The sequence below is a fragment of the Salarias fasciatus genome, chromosome 10 (assembly GCF_902148845.1).
Source record: "Salarias fasciatus chromosome 10, fSalaFa1.1, whole genome shotgun sequence".
In the NCBI taxonomy this organism is placed as follows: Eukaryota; Metazoa; Chordata; class Actinopteri; order Blenniiformes; family Blenniidae; genus Salarias; species Salarias fasciatus.
This window is the reverse complement of record NC_043754.1, coordinates 7,755,333-7,776,792: the sequence shown is the minus strand read 5'-3', so window position 1 is coordinate 7,776,792 and position 21,460 is coordinate 7,755,333. Positions and strand designations below refer to the sequence as shown.

The 21,460-nt window shown below is 42.6% G+C and overlaps 1 protein-coding gene across 1 annotated transcript in view; it reads left to right on the top strand.

Annotated features, from left to right (window-relative positions):
* Window positions 1-21,460, top strand: part of LOC115396095 (neuroligin-2-like) — a 75,106-nt gene that overhangs the window by 40,607 nt on the left and 13,039 nt on the right. The window contains exons 3-4 of the mRNA XM_030101862.1: window positions 1,853-1,906; window positions 8,347-8,496. Of these exons, the coding sequence (XP_029957722.1) occupies window positions 1,853-1,906; window positions 8,347-8,496 (204 nt within the window). The remainder of the gene's footprint in view (window positions 1-1,852; window positions 1,907-8,346; window positions 8,497-21,460) is intronic.

Below are 21,460 nucleotides of genomic sequence, written 5' to 3'. Positions count from 1 at the left end.
CTGTACGATTGGAATCTGTTCATGAATATCCTGGTCAGTGTGCTCAGACTCCTTTAGATGGAGCGGAATAGAAGATGACTCCATCGGTTTTTATCGTATCCCTTTCATCCAGGTTTTTGCCCTTTGTGACTTGGACCTCAGAGGTCTTGGTGATTTGTGCTTACAAGCTAATATTAGCATGCTAATCTAGGATGGTGAAAACAGATCAGCAATCTCCACATGCGACAGAGAAGTCCAGTATTCATACTCAACAAAGTTCAATCCTCATCCTCACGCAGAGTTTAGTTTTTTTCATTTGGCATTAGGTTCTGATCTGAAATCCGAGTAGCTTCCATTAGGCGGCAAGGTGTGGTTTTAGAGTGGTTCTAAGCGAGGAAGTGCTGACAAGACAGAGGACTAATGTGCCTTTCCATCCATTACCGGTTTGTCTACCTGTCTGCTCTGTAGCCCCAGAACCGGCGGCTGTACCATCTCCCCGTCGCGGCAGTAAGTGCTCTCCGGATCAGGCGCCTGCACGGTGGTGCTCTGATGATGCGGCAAATCCATTCAGCATCGATCCCTTCCCATTTAGGCCGAAGATAAACATTTTATATGAGGAAACCATATTCGTACGGACGGCTGGGCGAAAACGCAGCATTGTAATGGCGGTGTGCAGTGATGCTGTGCGACTCCGCCGTCAGTAGGCGCAAAGCACTGTGAAAAGGGAATGTATGCCATCGTTTGGCTGTGAGGTCTTCCGGCAGAACGGTAGAAACAGACATGTCAGCAGCACGCTGCCAGAGTGATAAACCCCTTGGCATCCCAACGTAGAGTTTTTTTTTTTTGTTTTTTTTTTTTTTTAACTGCAACGCCTCCCCACCGGCGAGCAGAGGGGAGGACGCTGCCGGCTGAGCACAAGTAGGACAGCAACAGATGATAAGGACACCTTTGGCGTGCCTCGTGTGGCGTGGGGACTTTTAATGCGCGTATGTGCAGTGCGGAGGGGCGTACGTCTGCGTGAACGTGAACGTGTTTAATGACTTCCTTGAAGACACGCAGAGAGAGGACGACACCAAACCCAGTGGTAATTGTTTGCTGATGGAAAGCGCCGCTGACAGAAACGGAGGGGAAAAAAAACAAATTAATGGGATCCTTATCAGTTAAGACTTACAGAGGTTGACACGCCAGGGCATTGGTTGGTCAGTGTGATAAATGCTTGTTATTGGCTCTGCCCTATGGAGCATTTAACTGGCGTAACCATTAAAGCTTAATGTGGGGCGGCTCTTTGACCTTGATGAGGGGAATCCTGTCACAGGCCGCCGTGGGCGGCGTAAATATCAAAAACAGCTCCCTCTTTGCTAATTTGGTCAACAAGTCTTGCATTTCAGGTTGCACACTTCACCGTACAGGGTCACATTTTCTCAGAAGTGTGTGTCTCTCGTCTCTTCATTGTTGGTCTGCATCGCTGTCCTGACACACAGGATCTTGGCATTCCTCAGCTTTTTTCCTTCCTTTCTTTCTTTCTTTCTTTTTTTTTTTTTTCTTTTTAAGACTGAAAAGAGTGATGGCTTGATTCTGCTCATTGATTTTCCTTTACAAAGCAGCAGTGTGTCAGGACTGATTGGGAGAAGGGCTGAGGAGCGCTGGCCTCTGGGGTCATTTACGAGGCGGCCCTTCACTCGGTCCTAAGCAGTTAAAACAGATGAGTTGGAGGTTATCTTTTAAAGAAAACAGTGTGCACGCCTCATGCACAGCCAACTAGTGAAACAGCTTTGTTCATTTTCTCTTTGAATTCTTTCTTGAGTTTCCCTTTCTTCTTCTTCCTCTTTTAATGTTTCTAAATATTCTCTTTTGTGTCTCCTCTCCTCCTCAGGTCCGCTCACTAAAAAACAAGACGAGTCTACAATGAACAGACCCAGGGATGAAGGTATTTTAATTGCATGATTTTTTTTTTCCTCCTCCTGCTCCACTTTTTACACTCCGTGGGGAATATGGTGCTTACATCTGTATTAATAATCATCTCAGAGTCATCGCTCTATGTGCACACTACATTATCCATTGTTAACTGCCTTTATTGGCGCTCAAATCCATCTTTTCTTCTCAGAGGCACGCGTTTAGTGAAATAAAAGCAACAGGAAAAGTGATCGTTCTTCATTTCCAACCTCATAGCAAAGACTGCTTTTGGTTCCATGTGTGAAAGAGCTAATTTGCTTTCTTTTCTCAGCTGCTATGTGGTGGATCAGCCACATGCTGATGCTTCAGCTATCCTGTCTGATGCATCGCTGAAAATCGATACCCAGCGCTTTGGCTTTCACCTGCACACGTTTTCTGCGGCTTAAGTTTTGGAAAATTAGCCCTCTTCATCATGCTATTGGGCTTTACCTTGGCCCTTGTTTTCCGCCTCGGTCTACATGAAGGGTTCTCTGCCTGTTTCTGCTGTTGCTCAACATTTTCGAGTTCGCTCGCTGCAGCCCAAAAGCAGCTGCTGCCGCTTCTCTTTACTGATGCAACCGAAATCTGTACAGACAGCATGTGCGTCTGTTCCTCTACATGTGTCCTACTGTATCTTACATAGTAGATCCACCAGTGTGTTACGTCTCCGTTCGTGCATGTGCGCGCATGTGCAGATCGACACGGGAATGCATGTGCTTTAATTTGTGCCTGTGTGCATGCCTCTCGAGTCTTTTTTTTTTTTTTTTTTCTCTGCTGCATTTTGAGCTGTGTGCTATTTGGGTATTGAATTCTCCCTCTCCGTTGCATCTCTAATTGCTCTGGTTTAAAAAGAGACAGATGTAGCTAATCCAATTGTGTGGTTTCTTAACGGTAAAAACAGAGGGAAGGATTCACACAGGATTGTGGAGAGGAGCTGAATGATAGAATAGAGATGAAAGAAAAGAAAAAGCCGAGCACCGCGGAGGGCAATGGTGGGGGGGGGGGGGGGGGGGGGGGGTAGAAGGCAAAAAATAGTCATAATGAAGACAAGTGTCTGATGAAATGACATTTATAGGGCTTTGAAAGTGAGAGAGATGTGGAGAAAGACAGAGCGTGAGAGCTTGGATTGGTGGGAGATCGGTTCGGGCTTGACATTTATGCCGACACCTGATGGATCTTGACAACATCAGGAGAGCTGCGGTGTGACTGAGGTATGAATCCAACACACGTTCCTCAACATTTTCCGTGATACAGCCGCGTCGGACTTCGGAGGAAGCCGCATCGCCGGGCGTCGGGTTTGATTGCGAAAAAATATTCAAGTGCTGAGTCAGGCAAAAAAAAAAAAAAAAAAAAAAAAAAGCTTAAACGCCCCCAAATCAATCGAAATTTCCATACGAGAGTGAATGAGAGTGGACCGCAGCAATAAAAACACTGGCAGTTTCTGGTTGGGAGGTAAGATGTTGCTTTGAGAATGGGTGTGTGAGAGAGAGAGAGAGGGGAGGTGGATATTGGGGAGGATGGTATCAGGTTAGATGGAAAAGAGAGGAGTGAATAATGTGCCAGTGTGTTGGAGGCAGGCAGGAAAGACAATGAGCTCCTTGTTGGCCTTATATGCCTTGGATTCGGTCTGAGTGGAACCCCCTGCGCCCCCTAATCACCTCCCTGTTTGTGTCCAAAGCCTTCTAGTCATTGTGCTGTTTTCCCCTTACTTGCAACACACATGCAGCCTTGCCACCTCCTTTTCTGATTGGACGACAGTAAATCTTCTGAAAAGCATGTTTGGTTTTTTTGGTTGAGTTTGCATAAACTCAACCAAAAAAAAAATGTTGTAGTGCAAATATTTTCCAACCTGGATCTGGAGTGTCAAACACGTTTTAGTTCAGGTGCCACATGCAGCCCAATTTCATCTTGAGTGGTCCGAACAGGCGAATTAGTGCCACACTGACTCTAATTTGTTTTGAAGAAGTTAAAATGAAATGCCTACTTTGTTCTCTTTACAATTTATTTGGTGGGGTTGTGGTCCGCATTAGAACCGCTTGTGGACTGGTTTCAGCCCACAGACCTTATGTTTGACACCCTTGGATTAGATGATCAGTTTGGGAAAAATCCTTCCTCAGCATCACAGCATCTAAGTGAAACTTTTTATATCTTAATGCATTATTTATTTTTGCTATAACATTTTATTAGACTTCTTTTAGAAGTTACTTAATATCAAATTATTACATGATAAAGATCAGATGTAAAATCAGATAATACATTTATGCAATTTCAATATATTTCTTATGGCGGTTTCTATTATATAGAGCAATAAACTCCATTATCAACAAGATTTGTTCATACTTAACAACAGATTCAGAAACATTTTTTATGAATTAGTCAGACTACAATTACAGACTACATCAAAGTGTAGAATAACCTCATGTCATACTCATATTTTTTATATAAAAGACCATGACGACAATGGTTATGCCTCGTCCAAGATTTCTCCTATTATGCTATATAAATGGCAATGGAAGGTCTGTACTGTAACTATTCATCTCCAGCACATTCAGTCTTTTGATACTGCCACTGGTACAAGTGAAATCAACAAGTTAAAAAGAAGAAGAAGAAGAATGTGTGCAAATGGTTGAATCGTTTGCAAACTGCTCACTATTTATCAATGCTTCACTTTTAAAACATGAAAGACTGCTTTCTGGATGCAACACTGACACCCAGAATATAAAAGTGGCCTTGCTTAATTCATACTTTCTGCAAATTTTAAGTCATTTTATGCATTGTATGCATGAACCGTTGGTTGATTTTTGTCAAAAAATGAATACTTACATTACTTTGTTACTTTGTTCTGTTACTTTGTTCCTTCAAATGCTTTACTTTAAATGATGGTTTAAGATATAGTGAAAACATAAATTTTTGGTATAGATATCCAGAAAAAAACTCATATACAGTTGGTACCAACAAATGGTCATTTATGATCATTGTGCAGATCAGGGGCGTTAAACATAAGGTCTACAGGAGGTCTCAATCCGACCACCCAAACCGCCAAGCAGACTTGAATAAATTTAAATAAAACTATTTATTTTTCTTTAACAAATGTCTTAAAAGAGTTGCGAACACAACACTGAGACCCTGAGATCATTGTGAGCAAACTCGCTTTAGCCTCAAAGCCAAGCTGTCAGAGGGAATCTGTAAAAGCATGCATAATGCAACAGCAATGGGAGAAGTTTTCTGGACATTTCACTGTATTTTGCACCAGAAGGTTTCATTGAAATTTTCTTTATGTTAAGATTGTAGTATTTTTTTGTTTTTGTTTTTGTTTTTTGGTTTTTTTTGTCATCTGCACCACAACAAGGAAAATGATAGGCCGGAAAAGAGTTTATATTCATTGAGAAAGCCTTTATAGTCACAATATCTCAAATAAAATGAACTCAAATGGGAGATTTTGGACCAAAGTGTCTCCACCAAATGAGGGGATATCTTTTGGAAGAAGTGTGTTTACGGCTCTCGGTCACAGAGACTGTGGCCTCAAAGCTTAAGCTCATTGAAGCCGCTCTGGCAGCATGTGGTGGCCCAACACCTCACTGAGATGCTTTTAAGGTTGTTTTTTTTTTTTTTTTTTTTTTCTCATAATTTCTCACCCGTCTGTATTTAGCTTAGAAAACCCCACCGGTTGGCTCCGGGGTTTCAAAAGAAGCCAATGAAAGAAAATTTCAATGGTAAATGCGGAGGACAACTCGATAAAACAGCCTATTTAAATCAGTGTACCAAGAATAAGCAAATATACCTCCCATTACACCAAAGAGGTTCCTCCTGATAACGGAATAGTGAGGTTGGAGAACGTAAGACTGTGTTCTTTCTGAGAAGACAGTCGGTTCAAACCTTGGTGGGGTGGCGACTTGCTGGAGGTCACTCAGATACTTTAGTTCACATAGTTCCTGTCTCACTGCTCTGCTCATATAAAGGCACATAAATAAATCTTCAAAGTACAAGAACTGTCATTAGAAAGCTTGTTACTTCCAGCAGAGTTTGTCCAATGTGGAATTAAAATATGAAATCCACCAAAGCCTCCATGCAGGTCTTATAGCATGCTACTGCATTTCCGAATAAGCAATGTAGACTCAACTTTTCTAAAACTCTGCATCTCTTGGATATAAAAGCTTTTTTGCAGGTTTAGTGCATTTTGCTTATCAAAAAAAAGGAAGAATGGAAGACATAGCCATCACATTCATTTATTGAGGATCAACACTTGTTCAATTATTCAATTATGGTTGCAGTTTGCTAGCTAAACACCCTGCATCACTCTGACACCCCCCCAGGGGACGGGAACCCCCCCCCCCCCAATCCCGCTATAAAAACCAGCCGGTTAGATTTGATTTGATTCACTGAACATCTCTTCCAATTCATTCTGTAATGTGTTTATATTGAATTTAACGTTCCTCCTCTTTTATCTGCACCGTTGTAAAATATTATTTCTGTCTAAATTACATTGGTTTTAAGCACAACAATAGAGGTGGACCATACCAGTCTGTGTGCTTTATTAAAAAAGGAGCCTAGTTGTATTGAAACAAGCTTCTTAAAGCATTTTGAATCCTGATAAATGACCTCGACTGATGCTACACGGGTCCGTGTCTGTTGGGGCTGTACGCTACAAGTTTGTGGCATTGTGGAGTTAAAGAGCAGTGATCTTATCAGACCCGTGCTGCCCATGCCTCACCTCCGCTGGCGGCTGTAGTGGCTCCAGGCTATTGGAGCCCATACCAGTGGTCAAACGCGTGTGTCAGCGGTCTGCAATCTCCAGGCTCCGTCGTCAGGTTTGGAGAGTGTCGTCGTCGTGCCGCACCGACTGAGAGCAAATGTGTTTACATCAGGAGAGGTACTCAGCAGCGAAAAGAAAACAATTTGCCGACCTCTTATGTGGAGATGTATGTCATTGCATAGGTTCCCTCTCTCTCTAAGGGTTTCATTTATGTCCTGAGTGTTGCCGTGAGTGTGGCCGATGACGCCGGCTGACTCGTCACTCCTACTCTATACGGTCCTGGTAACGGCGAGATAATTGAACTTGTTTACATATCCTCCGGGAAATCAGCCGAGCTTCGGAGCATACACAAGAGACGGGCTAAAGAAAAAGGGAGCAGCATCGGGGGTGCACGGCTCAAAATATTTCGATTGAAGCAGCCCGCTCTTGTCTTCTGTGTGATCCATTAAAGATGCCCGCATGTGTGAGGCCATATGTGTCGTCCCCCCCCCCCCCCCCCCCCCCCCCCCGCACCCGCCTCCTTAGTTCGGTCTTGTGTGCGACTGTGAGTGACGCACCCAAGTGCATGTGTAACCTGAGATTCAGGTGGTGATGCAGGCGGGTGTGCAAATACGTGAGTAGAATTTGTTACCACGGCAACAGGCGTTCAGTGAGTCGGTGCGATGGAATGGTGCAGTTCTATTAGCGAGAGGCAGTTTCCATAGCGACTCAACATCGCAGCTGCCTATGCAAGAAAGTGTGTGTGTGTGTGTGTGTGTGTGTGTGTGTGTGTGTGTGTGTGTGTGTGTGTCTTGTGTGAATTTGAGTGTTCATTAGCGTAGCTCCCTATGTATGACTTGCTTTGTAACGTTTCATATGTTTTTCATCCCTGCTCTCTCTCTCTCTCTTTTTTTTTTTTTTTGGTGTGAACCTCCCATCCTTTCCTCTCTACCCCCGTCAGTTCTCTCACGCTGCCCTATTTTCATCTCCTTCCTCTCTCTGCCCCCCCCCCCCCCCCCACACACACACACACACACACACACCGTCCATCCCTCCCCGCTTCACTTTCTCCCTCCCTTATCTGTCTTTCTCTCCTCTTATCTCCCCGTCTCCCCCCCATCTCTGAGTGCTGAAGCTCATCAGGGTAAACAGATGCTGTGGCTGTTATTTATGTTTCCACTTGGTCTGGCTTTCATACAAATTATCCACAGGCCCTGCACAGTGCAGACGCTCGAGCCTAACTGGGGCTGCACTGGCAGCTCTCTCAGCCTTATCCACACACAGACACTCAGACCGTACCACAGACGCTGCGAGAGTGAGGGGAGGGAGAGCGGAGGGAGGAGGTGGGCACACAGGGCTGACAGAGTGAACCATAGCAACACACTGATGGGCACAGAGACACCAATAACAGGGAGAGAGAGAGCGTCAACAACATGCCTGCACCATTTGCTCCACACATGGGGAATGGCAGTTTGGGAAGGTACCATGCGTGGACAAGAGAGGGCAAACAGACATCACAGAATAAAATATAGAGGACAGGCCCAGAGGGACAAACGTGAAGTATTTCTCTTTTTCAGAGTTGCACTTCAGGGAAAGTTTGCATAGGTGTTGTTTTAAAGACTGCAGCATGTGTATATACAGATAAACTGTCGTATTAGAGCGCGTAAAGAAAAACTATGAATATGATCATTTCTGTGCTGCAGATATTCGGGATCGTCGCAAGAAGCCGGTGATGCTGTTCATCCACGGGGGCTCCTACATGGAGGGCTCAGGGAACATGTTCGACGGCAGCGTCCTCGCCGCCTATGGAAGCGTGATCGTGGTCACCATGAACTATCGCCTCGGCGTGCTCGGTAAGTTCGCCGCGCCTCATGCCCGATTCATCAGGTGATGGACGCTCTTGACAACGCTGTGGGGCTTTCCTCTGACATGGATCATCTCACTTTGACCTTCCTCTGTGGGTCACAGAGGCTGAGGTTGAAAGGTGTGGTATAGCTTCTCTCAGTCAGGAAGAGCAGGAAAAACTGAAATTTAAACTTACCTAAGAAAAGACTGCTCAGCAAGGGAGGCCACATAAAACCTTACGTTATTTCATCTCTACAGGCAAACTGTCGAAATAAAAGACAAAAAAACAATGGAAATACAAAAGAAAAGAAAAAAAAAAAGGAAAAGCTAATTTAACTAATAAAATAATATTAAAAGTAGCCACAACTTCAGAATATGCAAGATTGTGAGTGGAACTTACTACCAACCTATACAATGCACAAAAAGGCTCCTAGAAACATTCTGACAGAGCGACAAAAGCTATGCTGTGATTGGTTGCTTGTGCAGTTGCATGCAACAAGCATGACTCCCCCTTGTGCAGCCCAGTCTGAATCACTGGTTCTCATCTCGTCTCACTCTGAGATAACATCACAAGCCGCACGAGTGTCACTCACTTCATACCAGTGGCGGCATGTACTGCAAAGATTTGATTTGAGTCCCAACGTAAAGTAGCCACTCTCTTCAAATCCGTTCAGCTGTGTTGACATGCTACAGCAGGAAGGACATGAAAGGGAAAGTGCTGGCAGCGATCTACAAAAGAGAGAACAGGTATTCAGCAGTGTCTCCAGGGAGCTGCTGTGCGAGACAACATCCCACTGAAAGCACTCAAACACAACTAATATTGCTTTTATCAGCTTTCTGATTTGGTAAATTACATCTGACACAACATAGGAATGTCATTTAATAAACAGGAAAACAGGAACTGTACAAAAATGTCAATACAACCGAGTGTCATGATACTATATTCAGAAAAAAAAAAAACCTTTACATCTGTTTAAATGATCAACATAGACTGAGACAAGGGGATTTAACCACTTTAACTCTGCATGAAGTGGTTTGATCCTTTTATTTTGAAACATCCTCTGTTGTTTTATCAAGATGATTCAAAACTATGAAATGAGTTGTAGTGCGAAATTATAGTATTTCCCCACTTTGAAAGCTCTCAAATAATAAAAACATTGTCATATGTTACCTTATGACAGTATATTTATATTAGTGTATGTGTGTGTTTGTGGGAGTAACTCATTAATCCAGAGTCATATTTAAAAGTGTGTCGATCCTCTTTTCACAGTGATGTTTAACCTGACGAAAACAACTTAACAATCTGTTTGCCCTACTCTTGCTTTTTAAGATAATTACACAAACAAACAATCAAATCCCCCACAGCTGATACACAAGACTGCAGTTACACAAGTAACTCTTCTCAGTGTGACAGCATGCTGTAGAAGAAATATTTTAACAAATGTTCTTCAAAAAACATGATGTTCCATTCTGTGTCTTCATACACGAAGGAAATACTTGCGTACTGAATTGTAATTAATAGTCACTGAAATTTAACAAAATATAAAACAGTGAGTGACTGTACAAAATATGACATCTCAGTGCAAGCAGCCATATTGAAATTTTAGTTTAGACCCCAGATAGTTTGAATTCCAACTTTCACACCTCAACTCCAAATTCAAGTTGGAAATTTGAGTCAGAAATTGCAACCAATTGATCCCAGAAACGTCCTACTTGTGGGAAGTTCCCAGTCGCAGAGTTGAGATGTATTTTTTTCCAAAGAAGCGGAACCATTCCTACATTTTTAGTAGCTCATGAACGCAGCATTTTAAAAGCATCAGGTCATATAGCAGAACTGCTTGTTGTCAGAGACTATAGTCTATCACCGATCTGGGACTGCGTGTCCCCGAACACTCATATAGTGTTTCCTCACGGTCTTGAAATCACACATTATGAGGTCTCATTAATCTCGAGTTATCAGTTTTGTCACTAAAACCGCTCACATTTCAGCAGCCACTCGTTTTATCTGTCCACCAAATGTAATTTGTGCCGCTGGGATTTCATAATAAAGCACAAACAGGTGTATTTACTGTGTTCACTTCGCTTCAAAAAAAAAATGTTTCTTTCAGAATAATTAATTGTCGTATTAATATCCGCTTGTGTAGAGACAACAGCCAGGACCTGACTCACCGTACTTCAGAGACACCACCGACAGCTCAGTGCCTTTGGTGTACATTCTGCCGCTGAAAACAGAATTGAAATGTGTGTCTGTTGCTGTCAGTGTGTTTTTGGATTAAGAGGTATTCTGTTTGTTCATTCTGTTGGGGCTTTGCAAGTGCTTTGCATGGCCTGCGTGTGTGTGTGTGTGTGTGTGTACCGAGGCCTTGTGCTGCTGGATATCAGCAGAGTCAAGTATTTACATTTGTCGTCGCCTTTCAAAGGTGTTTGCACACACACTCTCTGTGTCAGCCATTGTGGTTGCCAGGTTGGGAAACCGGATCTTGTTTGTTGCATCACGCCTGTTTCAACATATCAGAATAATGATAAACAGAGAAATGGGAGTAGTTTAGGATGGAGTCCAAGAGTTGCAGTGAGTATTAGCAGAGGGCAACGTGATCCAGACTGTTATTGACAGTGCCAGCGGAGAGGCGCAGGGACAAGGACATGCTGAGAGTCGGTGAAACGAGGACCTGGACCTGACGCTTCATTTCAGCTTTTTATGTGGTCTTTTTTTTCCACAGCTGTTTGACAAATTGTTACCTTTATCAAGCCAAGATCCGTCCCACAATTTGGAAACCGTGCTGATTGTGTGTATGTGTGTGGTACAAAATCACACGCTCATCTAAACCCCCATCAGCGGTATCTTTGTTTGCTTCCCTTTTACACGCTTACCGACCTGGTTTTTTTTTTTTTTTTTTTTCCCCACACCGTAAAGGCGGCCGATTTACGTCGTGGCCGTGATTCATGTCGGAGATGTGTGAAGAGCACTCACGCATTGTACAGTCTGTTTACAACCCCTTGAACCTCCACATGCTGCCATTAGACTACATACCAGGTTCACACAGACAGAAGCACAGACAGATACTGCTGAGTGATTATGGAGGATGGATGACGCAGTGTCCTCGATTCCTTTAACATTGTTGAAAATTTTGGATATGTGGGCGAATATGTGCTTTCTCGTTCTCACTCTCTTTCCTTCTCTCTCTCTCTCTCTCTCTCTCTCTCGCTCTCTCTCCCTCTCACTCGCTCTCACACTCAGTTATGCTTTAAATGGGTTACTGTACTAAGGCGATTATCCTTGTGTGTACGTGAGTGTGTGTACGCATGTGCTTGCATGTTGTGTGTAACGTAAGCATGCATGTTTGCCAGTTCCTTCTTGTGCATGTGCAACTGTGTGTGTGTGCAATAATTGGTTCTGTGCCGTGCGTAAAATATATATATGAATAATGCACCATCCATCTGAATTTTTAATGGCACTCCTCTCTGACACTGCGCGTTTGAATCAAAGTGCGAAACAGAAGCATACCATATTTTTTTATTAGTTTTATGTCCTAATCTGTAGTATTATCCTGTACTTACACACACGGGAGCTTAAACATGCCAGCCTCATTTCATACAATGCCTGCACCTTTAAGGGAGTGATGGAGAGTGAGGAGGAAGGGAAGAAGGGAGAGCAGGGAATAGAGACAGATGAGCGAGGGAGAATCATAGAGAGACAGTGAGGGAAAAGGAAACAGAAGGGGGGGGGGGAGATGGAACAGTCTAAAAATAAACCTTCAGAAATGCTTTTTAAACTCTGCGCCGATGCAATGCATTCATTCCAACAGACGCTGCTGCAGTGTGACCACAGCACCCTCACGTATGGCTTCACGCTCTCACTCCGGGACGACATGCTACACATGTAATTTTCCAGTAAGGTTATGTTCTTTCTGGAATTTTCTCATTAATTTATAATGCACCCCGTCGCTGCGGAGCGGAAGCGGTGACTGAGAGGAAGATGTCTGCCGCTTGTAGCCCGGTTCAGAGGTTCGGTGACAGTAGTGATTGCAGTTCGCTGCTTGGGCTCACCTTCTCCTACCTTCCTCCTGCTCCAGGCCCACAGAGCCTTCTGATTTGTGTTGCACAGCCATCTGTTCAGACTAATTAACTAATTAACTAATTAATGAACTCTGGGGAAAGGCCCACCATCGCAGGCTCGGAGAGTGAGAACATTTTTCACCTCAGGACGAGAGATGAAACACTTCTTCTGGAAACGTTTCTCTGCGCTTTCTCGCCAATTTTAGCTTTTTAGTTGCAGATAAGCGCGGAAACAATAAGTCTGTCTTTAACAACCACTGCTTGAATGCAAGATGTTATGAGTTTATATGGATGGTTTTGAGCTTGTTTTATGCTTCTGGCTGCAGGGTGGTGTAGTGGAGAGCACCTCAACACTGAATACACAACCAGAAGATTCCTGTTATACCACAAGATTTGGAGATTTTTCTGTGTGGAGTTTGAATGTTTTCTAAATTTTGAGCTAATTGGTGTCTTTAATTTGGTCAGAAAGAGTGTTTTTCTCCTTCACCCATAGTGGGCTGGGATCAGCTGCAACCCTCTGCAACCTGGTTGATCTGATTCACAAAGATCCTGTTCGAATCTGCTAAATTTCATGTTCATGCAAACAGATGGACATTTTGGACTGGGACTGTTTTGTAACTGAACAAACTTAAAATAACACCAGGACATGATGTGCAAAGTGGAGTAGTCAATTTAGGCCTTTATGTGCTTTGGCCCAGTTTATACTTCAGAACGATCTGTTGCAAAATGTTTCATTTTTTATGTTTCCATCAGATGACGTTTCAAAAAGCAACACAAAACATCAAATGATGAACTGTGCAAACAGAAGTTGTGAGGGGCCAGCTGAAGAGGAGGCTCTGAATGGATGATTGCAAATGTTTTATGCAAACTGCCACCAGAAAAAAAAACAAAAACACAGTATTGGTGTGTCGTGCTAAAAATCTTTTGATCACTCACATACAGACGATACGATGAAGCTTTGGTTCTTCAGCTTTCTACTAACATATCTAAATGATCTCATTTAATATGTATTCACCTACCAAAATGAACATAACTCAAAGTGAGAGCTGGCCAAAAGTGGGCCGCTTGAAGGTCCGTCGAGCAGCAAGCAAGATAACCTCAAGAAAATTACAACGGTGCTTGATGTCCAAAAAAAAAAAAATGATGCTCAGACTCAAAGTCCAGTTATCACGATTACCAGGTAAAATAATGTATACGGGGACAGAAGAAGCATCAGGTTGATCTCGGTTGCTGCGCTGCATGAAGACCATGATGTGCGACCGTGTTGTGTTATGCTGTGCATGAACTTGTTTATTTTGAGAGCTGGCACTTGACTTGGCTGTGTGTGGGTGAAGTAAAAGCAAGGATGATTCTCACATGCAGTGCGTCTGTATAGCTGAACTGCACACACCACAATGTCACTGATGGTTGGAGAAGGTGCAGTGTAATCATTTCAGTGCCCATAAGGTTGTAATCAGAGTATTTTATGTTGCTCTGTTGAAGAATGTCACAGTGTAAAGAGTGAAAGATAAAAAGAAGAAAAGAAAACCATGGTAGGATTTGTAGAAGGTAAGAGGTGATACGAGAAGAGGTATGGCTCTGCCAAAGAAGTGCAAATGCCATTTTTACTGGAAAAGAATCCTTGAAGAATCTCCATTTATGCGCCCCTGTGTGCGAAGCCAAGATGACACAATGGTCCGCTGCACCCTTTGCCAGTCTTCTTTTTCAACCAGTGGGGGGAGATTCTCTGTGGTGGAGCTTCAGCGGGCACAAACACATAAAACGCTCTTTAGAGGAAGAAAAAAAAAAAAAAAAGACCTACTCATTTGCTCTGTTGCTTTTATTCTGGCCATGTCACAGCAAATACTGATAGTTCATTTTACATGAATTCCTGATCTTTAAAAAAGCTCCTACTTTTCCTACTTTGTCCACGAGGTGTTGTCCTACTTTAGTGTGATTAACTGATGTTATACAACCAATTGCAGCAAGATACTGCAGTTAGAGCAAGCTACCTTTCTGCTAATCATTCAGTTAGCGTCAGATCAATACTGTCATGGTGGATTTGTGGAAACATGCAGACTGAAAGCTGCAGAAACCTTGCAGCCTGAGAAGGGACGAAGAGCATTTCGGGTGATTTCGCACACGTTTTTTTTTTTTTTTACGATGACCTTGTTGAGTTTTGGGAATGAGTGTAGATGTGAATAACACACCGGCACTGTGGAGCAGACCCCAAACAGTGTGGCTCCAGTTGCACACTGCTGCGCTGCGAATGTAGTGCGAAAGCAAACACACCGACTGCCTGGCAAAGCTTCTGGAAACACTTCCAGGAGAATATCGCGTCCGATCAAACACGGTGAAAGAAGAGAGTGACCAGTGCCAATAAACGGCAAACTTCTGCCTCCGTTGTTGACCTCCTCCTGTTCTTTTTTTAAAGCTTTGATCTGAGCAGTAAAAATACACAACGATGGACTGAACATAGATTTTGTCTGCATTACCAGGTTTGAAAGCACTTGAAGTTTTTTTTTTTTTCTTCGGATTGTTCATAAAAAGCTTTTTCTAAATGTCCTTAAGCATTTCTGAATGTACTTCTTTGTACAGAAAAAAAAGCTGGAAGTTTTAAGTCATCCTTCTTTTCATTTATTGAAATCAAACTGGACTGCATGTGGCTGCTGAATTAAAATGACTCTGACACCCCTGAGCTAAACGGCTCCACAGATGGTTATTCACAAGGATTGAAATGGCCTTATCACATTTCCACTCTCAACCAGTGTAATGTTGAATAAAGCAGCTTTAATATCGTCACTTATTTTGTGCATGTGAAGAGTTAAAGCTGAGCCCATATGTTTGATCAAACCTATTTCAAAAGAGATGTTCATATAAAAACACAAAGTATATTAAAAAAAAATTTAAATAGAGAAGAAACAGTCATTTTTAATGCAATATGCTAAATCAATATGTGCACCAGGTTTTTATGTTGGAGATGAATCTCATAAATACACATTTTTATGGTTTATATTCTTCTCTTTGAGGTTCGTGTACTCTGTGCTACACTTGATGTTGCCATTAAAAATGTAATTCAAGATGTAATATTCTGCTGAAAATCACAGAAGGTAGAGAAAACCATGTTTATTTTAGCTGGTTGCATAATGCCCGGTTGGTTTGCCCATCAAGTACAAATTGGCCAATTAAACAGGACGTATCCAAAATTGATGTGCTCGTGTAGTCTGTTTGTGCCACACTAGTAAACAAAGCTCGATCCATTACTTAATACGCATCATTTTATAATCCCATGTACATGAAAACCTTTAAAAAAAAAAAAAAAAATGTGTGTGTGGCTGAAGTCGGAGAGTGTCAACGCATCCACAAATACAGCTTAGCTCACTGAGCCTTGTGAATCAGTCCACAATGTTGTTCTCCAAAACACCCTTTTAAATATGACATAAACAGTATTTTTAGCCGGCGCTGTCAATTAATTACGGCCTGCTGCCTTCTCACAACTCAGCTGTCTCCAAACTGAAGTAAAACACACCTCCCACTCTTTGCATGTAGCCACAATCCTCCCAGTCTGCGAGCACAACACTACCCCCCCCCCCCCCCCCCCCCCCCCCCCCCCCACACACACACACACACACACACATTTTGCCTGCTGCCGATGCACAAAGCTGATTTTTTTTTTTTTTCTTTTATTGTCACTGTAATTGTAAGGGAAGTTGAGTACAAAGCAAAGATGGCCGCCTTTCAGATTCAAGATTTTAGAATTGGACACACTGGGCGTCCTCCATGCAGGAGTCAATACAGTACGTTTCAATACTTTACCTGTAGAGGTTGCTGACTAAAAGTAAAAGAAAAAACAAACAGGAGGCAAGGACGATCGCTTCTCTCCTATAGGGGAAGTTCACATTGAACACTAATGACTTCTAAACATATTGACTGGAATTGACACCGATCTGCCTCCCGGGCTGACAGCCAGATACACAGCTGGGCCCATCAAATATAGGAAGGATCATTTAACCAGCCGTACTCCATGTGTGACGTCTTACACACACGATGCGGGTGTGTGGCGTTGTCTACAGTACACTTGAAATGTCCACTACTTTTCATGCTGAAGTGTATCTTTCTGTTGGATCTCTGCATATGGTCTCTTAATGTAGAACACTTTTGATGAAGCTCGAAAACAGATTTTAGGCACAGTTATGTCAAAAATGTACATTTCCAACATGATGCACATACTAACATTGTATACATATTGTATAAATGTGCTTCAGTCACTGATTTTCCACGTACGTTTTTGTGATAAAACATTTAATTACATTGCTACATTTGCTACAAAATAAATTATTGTTAGTGTTAAAAATAACGGTGACTCCAAATTGGTAAGACTTTCTCTTCCTTAGTGGAAAATGGTGAAACAACCCTGTTTTACTTTCAAATATACTTAAGCCTACATACCCAATGTTGCAGACAAATATTAAAATGAATGAATAGTTATTTAAAGTAAGTTGCTATTTGCTAATAGTTGTTGCATAATTTATGAGATGTAGTTTAAACTTTTCTATTCGTGTCCGGAAACCGTCAGAATGTTTTTGTGCAGTAACAAATCTTGTGGAACATTTCAACATGAAAAAGCATTCCTTAATTGAAACCTGGTATGTATCATGGAATTACTACTTCAAAGCATTGCAGTCTCTTCAGACTGTGGTGTAGTGGTTAGCTCTCTGGCCTCTGGTTCGAACCTAGGCTTTTTCTGCATGTAGTTTGCATGTTGACCTTATGTGAAATGGTTAATGGTTTTGTGTTTGCCTTGGATAAATCACAGAAGTTTCTCTGTTTATTTTTCCAGTTATTTATTGTCAGTTTCTTGTGATTTGTTTTAAGTGAAAGTGCACACTGTGGTATATATTTTCTCTTTATTTTCTGCAGAATAAATTTAGTCATTCTCGTTGTGTTGCTAGGATTAATATTAATTTAATTTTCTTCATTAAAAAAAATTTATTTTAAGGTGTTTTGACATTTTGCTGTAAGGCCACTAATGGGTGCAGAGAACAATAAGACATAAACATTCTCGTGGACAGATGAGCTGGATTGTTAATACGGTCGATTCTGCTTTTACCAAGTCCCAGGAAGATGTGGACGAGGAGTCATGCCATTCTGGAGGCTGCGGCCATTGCTGTTATCGTCCTTCTACCCACGCATGAGCAAAAGAACTGTTTACTTCAGCTGTGGTGTGTGTGTGTGGAGTTGCAGCATTTCTGAAAAGTTGTGTTTTCCCCTGTTTACATGGAGACAGATTTCCAAAAGTTCCACCTCGGGAGTCGTTTTCAGCTGCAGTTTCAGCAGCTCCGACCGCCGTTGTCGTGTAGCTGGACCCTCAAAACCAAAACGCAATGAAAGCTTTGATCTTTCATTTATAAAAATGTGCAAACGGGGCCTGACATTGTCAATGCAGTGCTTCTAAAACCAAACCTTTTTTTGTGCAGCAGCTTCATTTCTTTTCAGATTTGTATAACAACCTGGTTTGCTGCAGTTTGGTCCATTGGAGTGGATTTCTCAGAGTAAAAACTGAACGACACAAGTGAGGTAATAAATACTGTGGCATCAGAGACCGATTGGCGCTGTTCTAAAATCGCATTAGTTTATGCAGGAGCAAGCCCAGTTTCAATGTAATTTCATTTCTGGTTTTATACTTGACGTTCACAATGATACGTAATTGAAGTGGACCTGCCAGCAGGCCTTCAGATTGAGCCTTTGTGCCAACAAGGAGACTTAACAGGAAAAAAAAAAAAAAGATTTTCTATTGTGTTTTCTACTGTCATATTCATCCAGTGTTGCATTCACACATAGCAGATAATCCCCAACTTTGCAGCGCAGCGCTGAGTGATCAAATCCGCTCTATTCCAATCATGGAAACAGAGTCTTCCGTGTGCGAGACACATTCACCATCTGCTTAGGTTTTTATTATCATTTCTTGGTATTAGAGCGTCTACCTGTATCTGATTAATTTAGTGACTCATATACAGGAACAGGAAAGGGTTGTTTCCTCTGTGTGCTAAAAAAAAAAAAAAAAAAAAAGCCAATATCTTCTTAGTGGATCTTGACATCTCTCATGATCCGCTGCCTGACGTCACAGTCAAATTATATAACGCGCCCGGCGCTATATTCCCTTCACCTCTCTCTCAGTCAGGATCTGACAATAGCTTAGGGCAATATTCGCTTTAATACCTGTTTTATGTCTCTGGATTTTTTTTTAATCCCCTCCACCCCGCACTCATGTCCTTTCCCCTCTGTTCACAGGAATATGTTCAGTGACCCACTGCAGTCACTCCGTTCAGTCCTAAAAAAAAAAATTCAAAAAATAAAAAAGACCCTCTGCGGACGCGTGCTCCTGTTCTGCTCCCCAAACACTCAGCTTATCCACCAGAAATTCAGCTCAGGAACAAAAGAACACAATGAATAAAGCCAGCCATGAGATATACAGTAGAAAATGCTGCTTTTTTTTTTTTTCTAATGCATTTCTCCTCATCTCAAAATGGAAAAAAGTTCTTCTGATGCATCTTTTCACTAATCTCTCTCCCAGTAGAAGAAACAGTGCAACCCTGTATCAGTAGAGGATAATGGCTTTTACCATGACTCATCTCATCAGTGTACGTTACAGAAACACTGAGAGCTTCTACTGTTTTGTGCTTTCTGTGGCAGGACGCTTTCTCTTAGTTTAATGATTTCATAAAGTAAACTTTCAGAGCAATTTTCCTCCTAATTACCAGAGCGATACGCCGCGCATCAGCAGTTACAGCGATGTCCCATCAGCCCTTTGGTTTTGAATTTCCCTCCATTTGCGGTTCACTACTCCTCCGCTTCCCCTTCATCCGTTCGCTTCACCGTCTCGATCCCGTGTCTTTACTCAGAGGTTGACGGCTCTCCTCACAGCTCCTTGGCCGTTACCTAAAGCGAGTGTTGAATATGCATGAGTTCAGCCTCATAAACTGCTGCTCTCAGCGCTAAAGTCGGTAGGAAACCCAACTCAGCAGATGCGGGGGGCGGAGGAGGAGGAGCAGGGTGTACCGGAGAGGGGTGGCTGGTGGATGAGAACAGAAAAACTTACTTGTTTGACTCTTCTTCAGTGGCGGATGGGAGAACAGAATGATGTCCCTTCACGTTGCCCTTGCAGAGCGAGCAGGCAGGAGGCGCTACATTCAGCGGCTGCGGATACTTTCCAGCTCTCCGATTCGGCTGCACGTGACGCTGACTTTCCTGCTTGTGTACTCGAATATGGAAGCACTCCAGTGTGTGTGTGTGTGTGTGTGTGTGTGTGTGTGTGTGTGTGTGTGTGTGTGTGTGCATGTATGTGTGTGCGCGTGCACGCCGGTGCTTTTTGTTGAGTGTCTGTCCGTATCATTTTTGCCTGAAGCCCTGGACGGTTGCCAGGCAACTGTGGCAGGCGGCTCAGCACCGGGCCGGGCAGCAGACACTTCCTCATGCGTTTGTTTTTTTTTTGTTTTGTTTTTTGTTTTTTTTGATAAGCGGCGCAGGTCAGCGTTGATACGTTACTGGGTCGGACTCACATCGGGCTAACAGCCAGTCAATCGCTGGGATGATCTAAGGATAATACAGTTACACAGAAACATGCAAACTGGAGTCTAATTGCTGGGAGAAAACTGTTTGAGTGTCAAGAAACAACAGTCACGGCATGTAAAACATGTGAAAATATTCCAAAATCCAGCATTACACCATATATTACTACTTTTAGTGAGACAGAACATGTGGCGTGACAGGTCAGAGTGTTACAGCATAGTTTAAGGCTCATTGTCCCTCACTTTGAAAATCTGTGAGTTAAATGGTGTAAGGAACTGACACAGGGTGTGCTCATGATTACTCCAGGTTAACCCACTTGTGGCACTAAGTGTCGTCGTAAGTACGGTGAATGGATAACATGTTGTCCCACAGTGAACTGTTGTTGAAAGGTCATTTTGGCAGGTTCTCATCACCAGCATCATCCCTGCTGCTGTTACCATCATCACCATCACTTACATTATAATCATCAACAGTAAAAGTTCATTTGCATTTCCACGCACTGGAAAACATGCTGACCGTCTCAGTTCCTGCCATCTGTCCCAGTGTGCCTCGCACCGACAGTCCTGTCAAACATGCTGCCTTATACGTGTTTTTCTTAGTTTCCTCATGAGGAAACACACTGATCTGGACACACTCATAAGAAAAACACTGTAACCGACACAGATAATGCCGACACACTGTTATCTTTGTGTGTATGTTGGGTTAAGCTGCATGTTCAAGGATGGACAGTCCACACAGCCCTGCAGAATAAAACATTTATACAGCCATTATGTTCTCTTTGGTGACAAACGGTCAAGGATACAAGGAGAAAGGTAGAATTATGCTCCCACAGTAACAGGATGGCTCGATAATGATTGTTTTCAGCCTGTAGAAATGGAGCAAATAGCTTGAAAATAGCGACAACACTCTGATCCCTGTGAGCTGCTGGGAATCCAGTGCAGAGCTACGAGAGTAAACAAAGACTTTGGGAATAGTCGAGGAATTCATTTAACTTGATCACTTGAGCAAAAGGAAGAAAGTGCTTGTTCTAAAGCTTTGATTGTGGTTTTCTTGCTTGCTGCAAGTAAAATGTTGGGCTAGTGTGGGTCTTTTTTGATGACACCATCTTTAATCTTTTCCAGGTACATTACAGGGAAGGAGTTTGGAATTCCGTATCCTGAAACATTTTTGATGATAAAGATTACGTTTTTCCAAAATTGTGTCACTTTTGTGGAAATCCAGAAAACATGTGAATGGTCCACATCTGCAACTCTCCACCTTCTCCAACAGTGTTTCTGAGCACAGTTATTTATTTTTTTCAATTATTATCATTGTTGGTTTATTAAAAAACAAAAACACTTGGCATTTTTCCAGCAAAATTCTCCCCAA